The sequence below is a fragment of the Diorhabda sublineata genome, chromosome 1, assembly GCF_026230105.1.
Source record: "Diorhabda sublineata isolate icDioSubl1.1 chromosome 1, icDioSubl1.1, whole genome shotgun sequence".
NCBI classification, from domain to species: Eukaryota; Metazoa; Arthropoda; class Insecta; order Coleoptera; family Chrysomelidae; genus Diorhabda; species Diorhabda sublineata.
Genome location: NC_079474.1, coordinates 18,597,817 through 18,616,899, shown reverse-complemented (window position 1 = coordinate 18,616,899; position 19,083 = coordinate 18,597,817). Strand labels below are relative to the sequence as shown.

The following is a 19,083-nucleotide window of genomic DNA, read 5'->3' as shown; positions in this document are numbered from 1 at the left end:
CGATGAAAATCGCTTTGCTTAGTCACAAATATTTAAAAACTGTGTTGCCATTTTTACAAATAATTTACAATGAACCACCATATCGGTTAGATAAAAATATTCAGTTAGATGATAATAAGCTGCAACAGATAAAATCATTTTTAAAAATACCATTTCAGATTCAAACATTTTAGAAGAAGCTTACCCCTAGCGGCACGATTATCCATTTATTTCCATGTGGTAGGATTAGGTTTTTGGATAGGTAGCGATAATAAAAACAGCAACACATGATGATCGAATAAAAAATATAATGAATACTTACCCTCATGGCACGCTCCTGTTATAGGGTCACATGATAAACCCGGCGGACAGTGTGTACATAGGGGTATTCTAGGTTCTCCTGAAATAAGAATGAATTCGAAAATAGTCATCAAGATACTCAAATTTTTAGTTGATAGTAACGGTAATGTACTAGTTCTCTTTTGATCAATCTAGAAGAGGAATATTTGCAATGTTCTTTTTGAGAAGATTTTGAGATAAACGTGACTCAATGTTTTCCTGGCTTATAGCCAGATAATAAATTTAGATTAAGATGATTTCAGATTTATCTTGTAAACATAACAATATTTACCCGGCACGCATTGACAGCCGTTGCATTGGAAGTTAACATTTCCACAATCTTCATTTCTTTGGCACTGGCATACTGAAAAATAGATAGACGTATAAATTCATTTTATTTGGGTAATACACGCAAATTGATTGTAGTTTATTACGTTGGAGATTTTTAATATATATTACCTTTAACACATACTGGTTGATGGTCTTGTACTTTACAGTCATGTGACTGCGTACACGGGTTCGATACGGCGCAAGGATTTTGACATTTTTTGTTTATACATGCTAGCTGCGAAGTACACTCATCATGTGAGCGGCATTGAACATCTAAATAACAATATAAAATACAATAGAATAAAACTGTAAGTTACTGTGAACAGTTTTACATATCATCTTTCAAAACTGTAAGAATCGATAGTTTTGTGACAGTTCACGCCTAAGATTTTCCTTATTAAATTTATTTTATTTCAATTTTTCATTTTGAGTTAGTTTCAAAAGATAATAGTGTGGTCGAAGATCATTTAATGACTTCAAGCTGATCACATAGACAGTTTTGTAATATTTAAATTTTAACAAATAAATATGATATGAAATTATTAATTTGCAGTTGTATATTTAGTATATATAATTTGCCCATGAAGTTACACTCATTAGTTGAATTGACATCTATCATGTTTTGTTGTCTTTTGTCATTTTTTGTTGCCTTTTGTTGCCTTTTGTTGTATTTTGTTGCCTTTTGTTGTATTTTGTTGTATTTTGTTGTATTTTGTTGTCTTTTATTGTCTTTCGTTGTCTTTCGTTGTCTTTCGTTGTCTTTCGTTGTCTTTCGTTGTCTTTCGTTGTCTTTGTTGTCTTTCGTTGTCTTTTGCTGTCTTTTGTTGTCTTTTGTTGTCTTTTGTTGTCTTTTGTTGTCTTTTGTTGTCTTTTGTTGTATTTTGTTGTCTTTTGTTGTCTTTTGTTGTCTTTTGTTGTCTTTTGTTGTCTTTTGTTGTCTTTTGTTGTCTTTTGTTGTCTTTTGTTGTCTTTTGTTGTCTTTTGTTGTCTTTTGTTTTTTTTTCGTTGTCTTTTGTTTTTTTTCGTTGTCTTTTGTTTTTTTTCGTTGTCTTTTGTTGTCTTTTGTTGTCTTTTGTTGTCTTTTGTTGTCTTTTGTTGTCTTTTGTTTTTTTTCGTTGTCTTTTGGTTTTTTTCGTTGTCTTTTGTTGTCTTTTTGTTGTCTTTTGTTGTCTTTTGTTGTCTTTTGTTGTCTTTTGTTGTCTTCTATTATCTTTTGTTGTCTTTTTAGTTTAAAACACTTTGTTTTTTTAATAAATTTCCAATTGATATCAGCAAACAAAATCTACTTCTGCTAAATCAGTACTATGTAGTATTACTTCTTTCTGTCTCTTAATAAAATAGTATATAACCAGCTAAGTCAATTGAGCGTAATTTTTGTTTTCATATATAATTGTATATTCATTAGTATGTATATTACGCTTTATAAACAAAAACGTTGTTTCAATGTATAATATATAATAAAAAAATCTAAAAGCGATCTAATAGTACTACTATATCTAACAAAACGAATACCACCAGCTTCCCATCACCAAGGAAATGAAATATATATACAATTTATACAAGCATTTGACGATTAGAATATTTATCGAATGATAAACGATGATCCCATGCAATTTTCCAAATATCCGTTATATTTCTGGACTCTCCTATGTTTCCAGGTTCCTTTTTTCTTCAAAAACTAGCTAAATTGAGGTAACAAATCAATTAACCATGGATAAATAAAGCAAAACAAATGATCTTGTAGTTTCACGTTCAATTCGTTGATTGAAGAACAGCAATTGAATTTGTAAGCCGTTAAATGGAGCTTTATATTATGCATTTCTTCCCAATAAACAGACATTGATAATTAATAATTTGAGAATACTACATTTGGTATACAATTTTGTATAAGGAGGAAGTTTTTTATCGAATTATAAAGAAAATACAATATTTGTAGGAATTGACGTGAATGTTTTTTTCTGTTTGGAATAAAAATAGAATTACATAATTTAAAGCTTTCTGTTTTTTGGTTCAAGCAAATCGAAATATTCGAAAAGTTCAAGTGCTACCTGAACCATGCATTTTTGATGGATGTCCAGCAGTCCCAAAACGTTTACCTTGTTACAGGATCCGTTCGTATGATATTTCGGGTTAGAGCTAAACAAATGTTAATCCATTATAAAAAGAAATAGAGAAATTGTTTAATTTTGTTTGTTTAAAGTTCAAAAAAGTAAAAGTTCAAGACGTTGTAAGAAGGTAAACCGATGTAGCATGAAGAGTTTACTGCGCATACACTCAAAAAAGTAAAATAAAACCCGAAAGCCGATATAATGTTGTCGTAGCACAGCACTAGAAGAAAATCTGAACCCAGAATGATTGTTTACCTTTAACGCATCCATATTTAGGATCTGTTTTAAAACCTGGAGGACAGTACTGGCATTTTGGTTTGTGATCTTCCACGAAGCACGGAGTATTTTCCGGGCAATTGGCAGTTTTGCAGGGATCTTCGCATCTAAAAGCTCTACAACTTTGATCTGCAGGACATCCATTATCTCTCAGACAAATGGATAGTGAAGGTGTACAATTCTTTAAGCAGATACACACCGGTTTGTGGTTAGAAACATCGCAACTTTTTTCTGGTGGGCATGGCGATTTGGTCGTTGCCGTACACGGATTTTGACAGATACCTTCGATGCACGCTTTCTTGTCTGAACAATGGCTGTCTTGATAGCATTCAGTATCGTCGGGTGCGCAAGAAATCTCGCCTTTATCGTTTACCAGAAAACCTTTCTTACACACACACGTCGGTCTATGATGGTGTACTTCGCACTTTTTATTTCCTCTACATTTGAAGGCTTTATTTTCACAAGGATCTATACATTCTCCTGTAGCTATTTCACAAGCTAAATTATCTGAACAGTCATTATTGGACAAACAGTGAATCTTGTTGGGTCTTCCGTTTACTTGCAAACATTTTTCGTCCGGATGACAAGCTGTACTAGCGATACCATTGTAGCATTCCGGACATGAACATCTCGGTCTGTGTAGTATGGTCTCGCAGAGGGCGTTCAAACCGCAGGCTCCTCTCAAAGTACAAGGATTAACACATTGGAAGTTGAGGCAAGCTTTATCTTGAGGGCATTCTAAGTCGCTGTTACATTCAGCAGCTACATCGAGGTGGGCAAGAAAAGAAAGCAATTTTTTATAAGAAAACAAAACCGTAGAAAAGGATGCACAATACATTCGCATGCGGGCGTGACAAAGATAGTCAGAAAGATGGAGAGAAATGAAAGAGGCCATCTCAACATGACCGTACAAAGCGGCAGTATTTACAAGCATCTATAGCTTTGTAGATTTTTAGGGTAACTATAGACAAAAATGCTAATATACAATAATCAATGTGAGAATGCTCCTTTCATCCTACAGAATTCAGATATAGGACAAGTGTTAATAATAAATATAAAATCGTTTAATTTGCTATGAGGTACGGGTCGATAAAGTTTCTTTGAAAAATATCAAAAATATCTCATAAATTTTTAGTAACATTTTATGAAAACATCCAAACCGTAAATCTCAAAACAAGTCCGATTAACTATGAAATGAATCTAGATTGTAATAGATAATATACTTGTAGTTGATCAAACGGACTTCAGTTTTGAAATAAGCTTCTTATTATGTATAAAACAGAATTAAAATTTCTAGATATTAATACTTTTTTGAGTAGACTAGTGTGTTTTTGATTTTAGACCTTCAATATTTTATAGGTTTTTGTAATGGATATATTTTTTGACGTTCCGATCTGATTATCAAAGTACAATAGAATTTTCTGTTTAAAATCAAATTTAAATATACGAGAAAAAAGATGAAATCATTTCAATTATTTTTATTATTTATAAAATAGAAATAGAAATTTATTCATTGGTTAATAATATAGATGTCTATATTCATATGAATATTTACACATAATTACCAGAAACTAAAGTAAACTAAAATGGTTTTAGTTTACCTTCAGTCTGAGGCTCTGAAGAAGATAACAAAACGCGCGTCATACAGTGTAATTGTGAGTGTTGGTGTAGTGCTATAAATAAATGGTGTGTTCAGTATGAATCTCACAAACGCTTCCAGGAATTCCAAGTTAGTGGAGAATCTGTGTATGGTTAAAACAGATAATAAGTTCGAAACATCAAATCATATAAAAAACGATCATTTAACAGAATAGACATAAATCAAGAATATATATACAGGATGTTTCTGTATTCGACCGACAACGTTTTACCACACGTTTTTATCTCAATAAATGATCAATTTTCATATAGGAATACGAACCCTTACGGGGTCTAGTTGTTGAGATATAGGGTGTTCAAAATTTTAAATAAAAAATTTGCCATAAATCAAGAAGGCCTTTAAATACTTTTTTCAAATTTGGTGAACCATACGCTCCTTAATAAAGTAATATTTTGACATAAACAGACATTGTAAAAATTTAAGTGGTGGCGCCCAGTCAAGGTTAGTTGTCATTTTTATCTTTCTATTTTTAACCCCACTGGAGCAGAATTTTTTTAAAATTTTTTTTTGCCTGATTGTTTTTAGTTAAAAAACTAATAATATTTTGTGGAGCTAAAATGAACAGCGTCGTAGAAATTTGTCTAAAAAGTCTGCAAGCACGTAAGTAATTTACAAATTAATTAATTCTTCATTCAATTTCGAATACTGATTAAGCGTAAGCAGCTTAAAACTAAAAATTATTCGTAATCTCAATTTCAAACAAAAATGTATTAAAATAATAACAAAATTGGCAATGAAAATAAAAATAATAATAACACAAATTATTTTTAAATTAAATTAAAATTAAATTTTAAACAACACTGTATTTCAATAATAACAAAATTGACAAAGTTACAGTAGTTATTCAAACTGTTAGCCGCTTACTTAAATATACTTTTTACATCGTTTTGTCATTAAAAAACGTGTCTTTGAGAATAAATCTCGATGGGATTGAATTATCTTTGTCGCAGCTTCAATTCTAGCTATTAGATCTTGCTTAGATTCGATTATTGTTTCGTATACTATATATATATAGCCCCATATAAAAAAGTCGATAGGATTTAAGTCAGGTGATCTTGGAGGCCAGCAATTGGGTCCACCCGGACCCTTCCTGCTTTTTCTAAGACGTCTGCTTAAGTAATTTCTTGCCGCTGCAGCAAAATGAACGGATACCCATGTGTTGTCTAATATTTAACGGTACATTCTCCAACAATTCATCCAACATTTATTCCAGAAATCGCGTATGATTTGCTCCATTTAATTTATTTGGTAAACTGTAAGGCCCGATTAAGCAATTTCCAACCGTACCCACCCACAGATTAACCGAATATTTATACTAAAATCCGCTTTCACGAATAAATTGCGCGTATCTTCTTCATCCCAAAAGTGACACCGTCTATTTTAGTTTCGTAAAAGGTTATTAGTTTTTTAACTTAAAATAATCAAGCAATTCAAAACAAAATTAAAAAAGAATTTGCTCCAGTGGTGTAAAAAATAGGGGGATAAAAGTGACAACTGGTTAAATTTTATAAAGTTTATTGTCAAAATATTTCTTTATTAAGAAGCATATTGTTCACAAAATTTGCAAAAAGAATTTAGGGGTGCTCATGATTTATGGTAAATTTTTGATATGAAATTTTTAACACCCTATTTCTATATTAAGATGAATCATTTATTGAGATCTCTCTGTGGTAAAGCGTTGTCGGTCGATTATAGAAACACCCTGTATAGGAACATCTAAGACATGATTATATTCGAATGACACTTCGATTTTTTCAAAATAGTTTACTAGATCTGAATTCTATAGTATACTTCTTTTTACGATATTTGGTGCACCTTTATGTGTGGTACATACTTTCCTAAATAGATGGTATGGTACATTGGTGCGGGTAATAAATATGGTAAGCAGTCTCACCAAATTTCGTCAACTGAAGTATAGTTCCCAATCTGACACATCATCATACCCGCTGCGCTATCGACTTTGCGCTGCTGGTGCTCATATAAAATCATATTGCAATTTTTCGAATACAAATTATTTTAAAAAACAATCAGTTGCGTGGAATGTGTAATATTGTGAAATATGACGGGTGATGGGAAGCATTTTTATTTAGGATCATGTGACAGGCAGATTGGAACCGTATAAAAAGTGTACATTCCACATGACGAGACAAACAATTCTAGTACTATATTTACAGGGTAGGTATCTTCAATAAGGCTGTAGCACAATTAGATGAAAGTATCGAAGGCGTTTTTCGCTCCCGTGATTTATGGAATGCAAGCTACTGTATCTAATAGAAACAAAACTGCTGCTTAGCTTAAAACTAAAAAACGAATCGACCCTAATATTTTATGAGACCAAGAGAAGAACTGTTCAATAAAAAGTGAAATCTTAATTAATTATTCTTCTCTAATAAGTTTCTGTAAGTAAGTGACTGTATACATTATAACTAATGGAAGAAAAGGATGATTTAGGATTTATCTAGCTGTTAACTAAGTCGAGTATACTGCAACAAATATTCTCCTTTGATTAATTTAGGTGCATATCACTATTATTTATTTCAATTTATCATCATATTTATATGAACAATGTAGTATAAGTTCTTCCAATATCAGTTGTAGAAGACAGTTTTGCAGTGCAAATTTGGACATGGACACAAAACAGTTGAGGTGTGTCACATGTCATCTGTCAAAGAAAAAAGAGAAGACGGAAGGGGCGAATAACCTGGAAAATAGAGAACTGAACTGGTGACAGCTGAACAGGAAACAAAGGATAGAACCAAAGTCCAAACCAATGATAAAAGATGTTGGTTTAGATTAATTAACTGTCATTATATTTTTGACACATTGGATTCATTAGAATTTAAACAAAATAATTTTATAAACAAATAAAAAATGAAGTTAGAGGTTTGTTTAAGATCGTAGCAGATAATTTTATCGGGTCTCGCGTTAATTTTTTTTATTATTGAATCGAATGTTAAATATCGTAGTACGAATTCCCATTGCATTCCATATATCTCTACAATATTTTATTCAAATGAATAACTGGAATGTGACGTTTATTCTTTAGATACGTGCCACATCCTTCTAAGTACCTTGACCAATAATACTCTATAGCAACACACAAAAAAAACACACAAATAACGTGCAGAGTATCAAGGTTTGTACAAAACGGTTTTTTGTGTATTATACGTAAGAAAATAACCAAGTCTGCTATAAAATGAAAAAACGAACGAGGGATTTTTCAAAATAACACTCGCTATATTCCTAAAAATAATTTTCGTCTTCTATAATGAAATAAATAATTAGCGGCTGGTTATTCTCTTTATAAAAAGACTAAAAGGCATACTTGTTCAATATTTTGGGTGATAAAAAGCCTATGTACTGTATACAAATATAAAAAAATATGTAAAAATTTCTCCCTTAATTTGTTTTCATGTCTGCCTCACTTACCCCGCTTACATCCTTTGTCAGGACTACCTGAATATCCTGGCAAACAACGGCAAACGAAGAATGCATTCTCTCGAATACATTCCGAATTTTTGCCACAACCTTCAGTACGACAATCTGGAGTTGTTTTCTCAATAGAACCTGAAAAATTACAAAATAGCGAGAAAATATTTAGGATCATAATTCATAAAGTGTGAATGTTAGAGTAATGGAAGAAAATTGAGAAATACTGCCAGCAATTCCCGAAGCTTCAACATCAAATCACTCAAAAGGTGTAGACACCGATGAAATCATGAACGAAATTAAATATTAGAATAATATAAATACTAGATAAAACACACACTACCCTAACGAAATATTTAGACCAACCGAACGGAAAGGAACCATCTCAAAACAAATAAAATAAGAAGATAAGGCGAAAAGTATCATCCTATTTCTACTCATCTAATACTACTGCTTGAAATCCATCCTTATCTCATTTATCCCATTTGATTGCATCCTCTTAATATTATCAAATCATCTCGTTGGTGGACGTCCTCTACTACAATGCGCGGTTTGACTAAGCCTGTACTCCAAAAGATTTTTTGTCCAACGTCCTTCTGTGGCTATCCCAATTCTATATTAACTTTGTAATTGAATCCATTGCATCAGTAATACCTGACATTATCCGCAGATGGTTATTCGGAATTTTGTCGCTTTAATCTTATAATATTTATCTAAGAGCAATCAAAGCTTGTTATAACCAGATAGTTCGAGCCCAATCTTGTTTTACAGGAAAGACAACCCAGACAAAAGAAGCTAAATATCTAGGAGCTAAATGTATAAGCTTCAAAAACTGGGATAGAAATTGGATAGAGGAACTACATAACAAATAGATAGACTTAAAGAGAATAAGATTGTACATCCGCCTGGAAGATGTATGCCTTCCTTTTGAGCTGAGATAGACATGTATACTACAGCTTTTCGTTTCAGAGGATTGATAAATATTATATTCAGAGAAGTTGGTAGTTTAATTTTGATCTCGGACGACCCGTATACCTAAACGCTTCTGTTTGATGTTCATATTAATCTACACAAAACCTACTACTCCGATATTCGAATGCTCACAAAGTGCTCATCCAAGTGAGATTGTCTCATAAGGGAAATGTTCGACATCGACTAAAGACTTCCATTCGAGTAATTAACAAAGTTGGGATACTGTACTTAGCGAGATTACTGAGAGTATCATGTCAAATGTTCGCGAGCAGAAATAACGAAACAAACTTCGAGCAACGATTACGATAAGATGAAGTGAATGTAGAGAAGCTCCAATAGAAAAAGCTAATAGAAATATGGTAAAGCTTGTTTTCAATAAAGATACATCAATTGTAATAATAGCAACTTCAATGAAATATGCAAAATTGATTTGTTGTCTGTATTTAAATCAAAACGAAATGAATATTATCTTAAAGATATTCGTTGATATTTTAGAAAACGAATTCAGTATTTTTTGCGGATAAGTTGGTTATTCCGAAATGACATTTCATTATTAAAGGCCGCTTGACATAATGCAATGCAACGTGCACGAAATTGCATGCAAACAATAAAACCTCAAATTTTATATATTTTATATCTAGTTTAACAATGATAATAATAAAAAGCTTTAGCTGATCTGTTATGTCAACAGTAACTGGATTACAACTTGCACGCAATAAAAATGGTACAAAACCGATAATGGCAAGATCTTGAATGAAACAATCAGATGAACTTCATCTGCGCATGCTTTTGATCAAGAAATATTGCGTCTTGCATTGCATAGAATGTCATGTCAAGCGGCCTTTAAGAAATTGCAGTCAATCTCTTGCACGTTGTCTTGCATGTTGTCAAGTGGCCTTAAAAGACAAAATATGCTACTTACATTCGATCGTGGGATCACCGGCCGGTTTATTTTGTGGACAATAACATTGAGCGTCTTTACCATTAACTACTCTACATAACGCCCCGGCGCCGCATAATTTATTTTTACATAAATTAACCAATTGTCCTTCGCAAACGCATCCCCTGTAAGCGTCCCCTATACATCCAGTCGAACATACACATTCGAATCCTCCGTCTTCTTTTTCCCTACATTTGGCGTTCGGTCCGCAGGGGTTCTTTAAACATTCTTCGGTACGACCTTGTTTACATTCGATGAGTGCATTGCCGAGGTAACCGGGCGGGCAAGTACAAAGTGGTTGTCGTTCAACTACTCTACATTGAGCGTTTATTCCACAAGCGTTTTTCTCTAAGCACGGATTCCTACAAGCACCGTCTTCGCCGCATTTTTTGTTCGATTCGCAATCGGAATCTTTTCGACATTCGAAAGGTTTACAGGATCTGTTTGGATCTCCTTTGTAACCGTTAGGGCAGAGACATACTTTTCTATGATCTGCCGATGTGCAAACAGCGTTCTTTCCGCAAGCGTTCGCGTTACAAGGATTTTCGCATTTTCTGTTATTACAAATATCAGAATTCGGGCAATCGTTGCTGGATCTGCATCCCGGTAGACAAGCGCCTCTCGTGCATATTTGACCTTGCGCGCAGGGCGTTGAAGCGGAACATTTATTGCGGCATTTCTTATTCACGCATGATTCTCCGCACGCGCAATCTTCTGTTGTCGAACACCGTTTTGTGCAATAACCGCCCACTTCGTCACATTCGCAATCGGAGTTACATTTGATCGCTGGTTGCGAGCAAGATTTTTGCGGGTTACCTAAAAAGTTAACGGGACAGCTGCATTGAGCGACGTGGTTATTTACTAGACATTGCGCGCAAACTCCGCACGTCGTTGTTTTTTCGCAAGGATCTGGAAAAATGGAATTATAAAAGTAAGGATTTTGATCGTTAAATGCCTTTTGATCTACTCACTTTGACATTTGTTGTCGATGCAAGCCTTGTCAGGTGAACAAACGCTATCGCTACGACATCCAATCTCGCATATTCTATTCTCGCAAATGTGATTGGCATTACAAGCCGTGTCAGAATTACAAATGGTTTTGCAAACACCTCTTATACATTTCTCGTTAGCTAAACAATTATGATCCCTGAAAAACCAAGTAAAACACATTAATTTTCATAGTATACAAAATGAAAACAAAAATACGAGTTGATCCAGTCACTAAATTCAGTAAAAACGACCTTAATAGAGTTGACATTTTGTCAAATTTGAATTAATAAAAGCGGTGGTTAGGTGTGTATCATTGTTTAAACTAACCGCTTAAGTAAGTTGATAGAAATTATAAATAGTAACTTACAGTTTACAGCTTGTGTGACATATTCCTCCATGACAAACATTTCCTTTGGTACAATCACTATTTCCTTCACATAGTTTCACTGTATGTTTGCATCCGTCCAAAGGATCACCAATAAGAGGTGGGGGACAACTGCAGATTTTCTTATGATCAATTATAGCGCATTCAGCGTTGATTCCGCATGCTGTAGGTACGGCGCATAAATCAACGCATTTTCCGTTGATACAAGCTTGATCCGAAGGGCATTTTGTATCGCTTCTACATCCTACTACACAGACCAAACCGTCGCAGATTTCATCGTTACTACAATCAGCGTCTTGTCTGCAAATCGGTTTACATACTTTTGTTGACGCTTCGCACTTTTCGTTACCCAAGCAATTGTTATCCGAAGAACAGACCAATCGACAAGATCTTTCTATGCAAGCGTTTCCAGTAGGACATTCACGATTTTCTCTACAAATTTGCGGTGGGGCTCTAACGCAACCGATGGTAGCCGAAGGATTTGGTACTAAACCTTTTCCGCAAGAGCACATCGCCCGGTGATCAGAAACTGAACAAACCGCGTTCGGACCGCATGGGTTCTCTTTGCAAGGATTTATACATTTGTTATTTCTACAAGATTCACTGCTGGTGCAGTCGTCGTCGTTGTGGCAACCGTGTAAGCACATATTGCCGACGCAAATGTGGCCTAGGAAACAATCGTTGTCTACTCTACAGGTTAATTGGCAGTTTCCTTTAAGACATTTTTCGTTAAAAGCGCAATCGTTGTCGGCTTTGCATTGTAACGTACACATGTTTTCTTTGCAAATTGTGATGTTGGAACAATCTTTGTTCGTAGAACACGAAACTGCAACTAAAAGAAAAATCGGAATTAAATTGAATTTATGAAGTAAAAATCTTATAAACAATAGAAAATTTATGACTTACGTCTCACGCATTCCACGTCTGCTTTTCCAGTAAATCCAACCGGACAGCTACAAGCTTTGATATGATTTTCCATTTTACAAATAGCGTTAATTCCACAGGAAGCGGACAAAGAACAAGGATTCAAACATTGGCCTTTCAAACAATTCTCGGTGAATTGACATTCTTGATCAGTTTCACACGGTGGGCTACAAACTCCATCGTGACAATAACTGTTTGACGGACAGTCAGATGTTGCTTTACAGCTAACCAACCTAGGTTTACAACCGACGTTTTGATCGGTCGCGTTTCCCTGGTAACCGTTTCTACAAGTACAATAGCCAGCGTGATCTAGTGCTACGCATTCAGCGTTCGAACCGCATATTTTTTTGTCGCATACGTCTTTACACTTGTGGATACCGTTGGTTTTGTCGCATTTCGTTTTTACCGGACAATCAGAATCTCTGTTACATTCAACAGGCGGATTACAACCGTTGTTGTAAGCATCTCCGACAGTTCCGAGTGGGCATTGACATCTGAAGGATCCTCTGGAATTATAGCATAAGGCGTTTGGTCCGCACGGTTTATCTTTACAAAAATCTATCATGTGACAACCTTTGATAGGATCTCCGGTGTAGCCCGGTTGGCAGTAGCAGACTTGCTTGTGGCTTTCTGCCGAGCATAAGGCGTTTTTACCGCAAGGATTGTTTACCAAACACGCGATTTTACACATGTATTGATCGCAAAGTTTGTCGTTCGAACATTGATCACTGGTTTCGCATTCGATCTCTTGACAACCGATTTTATCGTCGTAGGGATTTCCTTTGAATCCAGTTTTGCAATGACAAGAAGCTTTGTGGTTTTTGGATGTACATTCGGCGTTTCTTCCGCAAAGAACACCTGCGCACGCGTCAATACATTCACTCCTACCTAAAGAATCAGTTACACATTTTTCTTCGCTACCGCAATCGGGATTGTTTTTACATTTTTGCTCTTGAACACAAACGTTGTTAGAACAGAATTGATAATCAGGACAAGAGGAGTTAGTTTGACAAGTTGGTTGACAGATACCTTGTATACATAGTTGATCTTGTATACATTCTCTTACGTTCGTACAGATCGACATACAAAGTCCGTTGTAGCATTTGAGTCCAGAAGGACATTGTTTATCTTCTCCACAGTATTGTAGGGATACACAACCGAGTCGAGGATCACCTGTAGTCCCCGGTTGACAAGCGCATATACTGACATGGTTGTTTGGTACGCATACCGCTTTTTCACCGCAAACATTCGGCACAGTACAAGGATTTTGACATTTCGTTTCGATGCAAGCCTTATCTTGCGCACAATCGTTGTTGTCCAAACATTCTATAGATATACAATTGTGATTAGCATCTTCTTTAGTGCGAGGAGGACATTTGCAGGTTGCTACATGTCCAATAGGAATACATTCCGCATTCGATCCACATATACCGGGAATTTCGCAAGGGTTTTTACATTTATCATTGATACAAGCTGCTAAAGTCGGACAATCTGAGTCTACGGAACATTCACCGGGTTTACGGCAACCTGTCGTTGATGGATCTCCTACTAAACCTTCCGCGCAAACGCAAGTAAATCCTCCGTCTGTATTAATACAAGTAGCGGTCGAGTGACAAGGATTTGAGACAGCGCATTCGTTTAAATCTTCACATTTATCTTTGTTAAATGCGTAACCCGGTAAACAAGTACATAAAGCCTTGTGATCTTCACTCGAGCAGGTTCCTTTACCGCAATTAACCACGTCACAGGTTGTGACGCATTTATTGGAATGTTCATCGCAAAATTGATGTGATTCGCAATCGTTATCTTTAGTACATTCCACTTTAAAGCAGCCTAGGTTCGAATCGTACGGATCTCCAAGATGTTTCGGTGGACAAGTACAAGAAATTTTATGCTTGGTCACGTTGCAAATAGCGCTCTGTCCGCAGCGGTTGTTATCGCACGGATCTATACATTTCCCTTTTTTACAAACTAAATTTTCTTCGCATTGCGAATCACGTCTGCATTGAGCCGCTTCCGTGCATCCTGGATCTTCTAGCGGATTACCGACTTTATTTTCTGGACACGTACACGAAAATGATCCGGGTGAATTTTTACAAATTGCAGTATCGTGGCAAGGATGATTTTTACATTCGTCTATATCTGTGCAACCGTTTATTGATTCTATAAATCCAGGAGGACATTTACATTGATCTTGTATACAAACTTGCGATTGTCGACAATCTTTATCTAGTATACAACCGGGTAGACAAACTCCGTTACGACAAATTTCTCCTTGTAAACAATTTGAGTCACTGTAGCATACTTTTGCGCAGATATTTTCGTAACATCTTTCCCCTACTGCGCATTGTTTATTATTATTACAAGATAATCCGCATTGGTTGCGAGAGCAAACGTGATCTTTCGCACACTGAGAATCTTGTTGGCAAATAGACGGTATTCTGATGCATCCTTGTTGTGGTGTTGGGTTTCCCTCGAATCCTTCGGGACATTTACATATAGTTTTGTGATCTTGACAGGAACAAATCGAATTCGGTCCGCAAGTATCAATTTTTTCGCAGGGATCTTGGCATTTATTGTTGATGCAAGCATGTTTCGATGGACAGTTTTTATTGCTACGACAACCGATGATGCAAGTATTGTTAACACACGCTTGATCTATGGAACATTGACTATGATCCGTACAACTCACTACGCAGGTGTTGTGATAACAAGTTTCCCCTACTAAACAGTCTTTGTTGCTCCTACAAATCGCCCTGCATTGATTATTGATACAAACTTCTTCGCCACAATCGTTGTCGTTATCACAAGATGTAGAAATACGTACGCAACCATCTTTAGCTGGAATGTATTTAGCTAAGCAAGTGCACACGACTTGATGGTTTTCTACAGAACAAACGCTATTGGGACCGCAAGTAGTATCTTCACAAGGATTAATACATTTACCATTTTTGCATACAGATGTTGGTGGACACTCATTATCTTCTTTTAAGCAAGTACCTTCTTTTTTACAACCGGATACGTTCGGTTCTCCAATAGTACCTGGTGGACAAGAGCAAGTATATCCTCCAGCTGTCGGTCTACATATTGCGCTGGAGTGACAGGGATTTGGTTTACAGAAGTCAATTGTAACGCATTCTATATCAGCTGTAGGATTGGGGGTAGTACCTGGTGGACATTGACAAGTAGCTTTGTGATTTTCAGCTATACATACTGCGTTAGTTCCACAAGATTCCTCGTCGCATATGTAAGTGCAGCTATGTGTCATTCGGTTGCACAATTGCGTCGGCAAACAGTCGATGTTGTAGACGCACGGTACTAGATTACAACCTTTGCTGAGATCGTTAGGATCACCTGCGTACTGTCCTGTCGGACACTGACATTGTGGTACGTGATTGTTAACAACGCAAATAGCATTTGGACCGCAGGTGATTTGTTCGCAAGCCGGTATACACATCAGTACATTATGTTCGGAGTGTTTCTTACAAGTTTCTTGTTCGGAGCATTGTGTATCCGTGAAGCATTTATTTTGTAGAAGAGGTACGCAACCATCTCGATCATTGGGATTACCCGTATAACCGTCCAAGCATTGACATTGTGCTTTATGTGATTCGGCTACACAAGCTGCGTTTTCCCCACAAGTAAAGTGAGTGCATGCGTGAGTACATTTGAGGATTCCGATAGCATCTGGTTGGCAAGCTTCTACGAGTTTACAGTCATCGTCAGATTTACAATCGGAAATTGAAGGTTTTTCGCAAACCGAAGTCACCGGGTTCCATATATATTCTTCGCGACAAGCGCAAGTCGGATGTCCTCCTACGTCTAATTGACACATTTCGTTAGGTCCGCACGCTACGGTTTCACAAGGACTGATACATTTTTGTATACCCGTAACGTCTACTGCGCAAATAGTACCGAAACTACAATCGGCGTCGTTTTTACATATTCTTTTATTGACTCTTTCTTCTAATTGACAACCGAATTCAAGATCGCCCGGATTTCCGTTGTAACCAGGTGCGCAGATGCATGAAGATTTGTGGTTTTGAGCTAAACAAAGAGCGTTCGGTCCGCATTGGACTTTACTGCAAGCGTCTACACATTTCCTAACTCCTTTATTTGATTGGAAACAAATTTGGCTATCGTTGCAATCTAAATTATTATCGCAGTGTCCCTCTGGGTGACAACCGTTGATAAGATCCGTCGGATCGCCTTTGTAATTTTCCGAACAAACACATTTACCGCCTTGACAAGCAGCTTTTGGTCCGCATTTTACATCTTTACAAAGATTTTGACACTGTCCTCTTTCACAGGTATATTCATTAGGACATAACAATTTATTACTACATTGACAATCTTCGGGGTCTTTACAAATACCTCCTTGAACTTGGGAACACATAACGAACGGATTTCCTGCGTAACCTTCTTTACATCGACAATCGAAACTGCCTGGAGTGTTAATACAAACGGCGCTGTTGCCACATACTTTACTATTACATTCGTCGATGTCTTCACAAGAGATATAAGGATTGCCGGTAAATCCTCGACCACAAGTACATTCGATACTATTTATCGTTTCCTTACAAGAAGCATTACTACCACAAGAATTAGGTTGACACGTTTTCTTTTCGATTCTTTCGCATAATTCGTACGGATTTCCGATTGTACCTGTATTACAGACGCACTGGTTGGTTAGACCGTATTCACAATGTGCATTTTTTCCACAAGATGGATGACATTCGGGTCTTTCAATTGCTATAAAATAAAAAGGAAAAGTTAGAGAAAAATAATTAATCTAGAATTGTTCATTTTACTTACTCGGCATACAGAGAAGGTAAGGATTTCCGTCAAACATGTGGTCACAAACGCATTTATTTGTAGAGTTGTCGCAATGGGCTCCAACAGCACACTCGACTCCTTGACATCTTTGTCTACATCTTCCATTGATGCATATATTTGGTTCTTCGCAAGGGTTATTTTTAGAACAAACGTCAGTTGAACATTGTCCTCCAGGGAAGGGATTTCCTAGAAGTCCTTCTAAACATTTACAGGTTGGACCGTTCGAAGTTAGGATACATTGAGCTCCGGGGGCGCAAATAAATCCTTCGCAAGCTGGAAAAATATAAAAAATATTAAGTGATTGATTGTAGAAGAATTGCTGTTCATTAATCTCGATAAAAATAAGATGAAGAGACGTTTGGTTGTGGAGGCAAAAGAATGGGAAAAGCTCTAAAATAAGAATCGGTGTCTGTTTCATAAAACAAATCACAATTTCACTAGTCCATCAACTTATAATCAATTGTAGAATTCTCATATCATGGTGAATACATTTTTCTCAAAATTATTGCAATTCTTTTTGAAATAATGCGTTTTGATTTGTGATAGATCAGACCTTTTTTGTTTTTGTCTATTTCCACTTCATATTCTATAAGTTCATCTTTAGGTTCCTGGAAAGGTGTGGATAAGAAGAAGAATATTACGATGTTTTCTACATTTTCTACCATCAGAGAAGAAATTATCAAAGTCAAAGAAAGCTCAAAGGACAAGAAAAAATCTTTCAGTTTCCTAATTAATTTCAGTGCGACGTCACTTGTTTTAGAAAGTTGAGACAAGTTATAATTAAAACAATTATTGAAGTTGATCTTATGGAAAGAAAATTTGTAAGTGTATCCTTTATTCAAATTCATCGAAAAATCTCTTAAATTTAGAATTTTTTCTCTGATAAAGGAATTTCTAGCTAGCCTTAGTGTTAATTCATAAAGGTGGTCATTGCAAACAGAAAAAAAAAAGATAATTCGGAAATTGATGCAGAAACATCTACATAAGAAAATGTACCTGCATTATCATAAAATTATCTGGTTAACTAATTTAGACTCATTTAGTGATTTATAGGTATAATATGGGAAGTCTTTCATGAAACTTGGGTTATTTCGAAATTTATAAGAATTGATCTGATTCGATGGATGAAAATCAACAATATCTGACAAAAGTAAACGCCAATACACCCAAATATAGAAGAATTAATGTGATTCGGCTCCAATAGGAGTCAATAGTCTTAGAAAATTTTCTATCAACATAAAGTGACAATAAATCGACTTCAATCGTATTCAATGGATGAAAATCGAATATACCTGACAAAAGTATACGCCAATACACCCAAATATATCGGAATTGATGTGATCGAACAGAAAATATTAAATACTCAAAAACATTGATAATCAGATAATGAAGAGAGAGAGAGAGAGAGAGAGAGAGAGAGAGAGAGAGAGAGAGAGGAAGAGGAAGCCATTCCAAAAATCTCGAAAATTTGAAGATAAATAAAAAGCTTTCTTTAAATTATTATTAGTATTCATTCAACGACCTAGAGATGGCGGTAATTGCCAGAAAAATACCACTGAATTAGAAATTATACAATCTATACAGTTTGAAGATGCTACGTTGCTTAGCATTTGTTTTGCAGTCATCAATAATGAACGTTTTCAGTGAATTTGAAACATGGAAAAAACTGGTCATTGTTATGTGATACAAAACTTTTATTTGAATGGCGTTAGTTCAACTAATATAAAAACTGAGCTGGATTCTACTCTGGGTGAGGCTGGTCCTTCATTATCAATAGTAAAATATTGGATAGCAGAGTTTCAACGAGGTCATATGACCTGCTAAGACCTGCATCGTACTGGTCGACTAAATGAGGTGACGACTCAAAAATGTTGACGAACATCGACAAAGCGGTACTGGACTGGATCGTCGACTG

At 35.7% G+C, this 19,083-nt stretch overlaps 1 protein-coding gene across 1 annotated transcript in view; it reads right to left on the bottom strand.

Moving 5' to 3' along the window:
* LOC130452383 (uncharacterized) overlaps positions 1 to 19,083 on the bottom strand; it is a 251,678-nt gene that overhangs the window by 98,668 nt on the left and 133,927 nt on the right. The window contains exons 14-23 of the mRNA XM_056791629.1: positions 17,148 to 17,441; positions 12,315 to 17,084; positions 11,391 to 12,240; positions 11,005 to 11,180; positions 10,016 to 10,942; positions 8,122 to 8,259; positions 3,012 to 3,794; positions 778 to 921; positions 611 to 682; positions 302 to 379 (exon numbers count right to left, since the gene is read on the bottom strand). Of these exons, the coding sequence (XP_056647607.1) occupies positions 302 to 379; positions 611 to 682; positions 778 to 921; positions 3,012 to 3,794; positions 8,122 to 8,259; positions 10,016 to 10,942; positions 11,005 to 11,180; positions 11,391 to 12,240; positions 12,315 to 17,084; positions 17,148 to 17,441 (8,232 nt within the window). The remainder of the gene's footprint in view (positions 1 to 301; positions 380 to 610; positions 683 to 777; positions 922 to 3,011; positions 3,795 to 8,121; positions 8,260 to 10,015; positions 10,943 to 11,004; positions 11,181 to 11,390; positions 12,241 to 12,314; positions 17,085 to 17,147; positions 17,442 to 19,083) is intronic.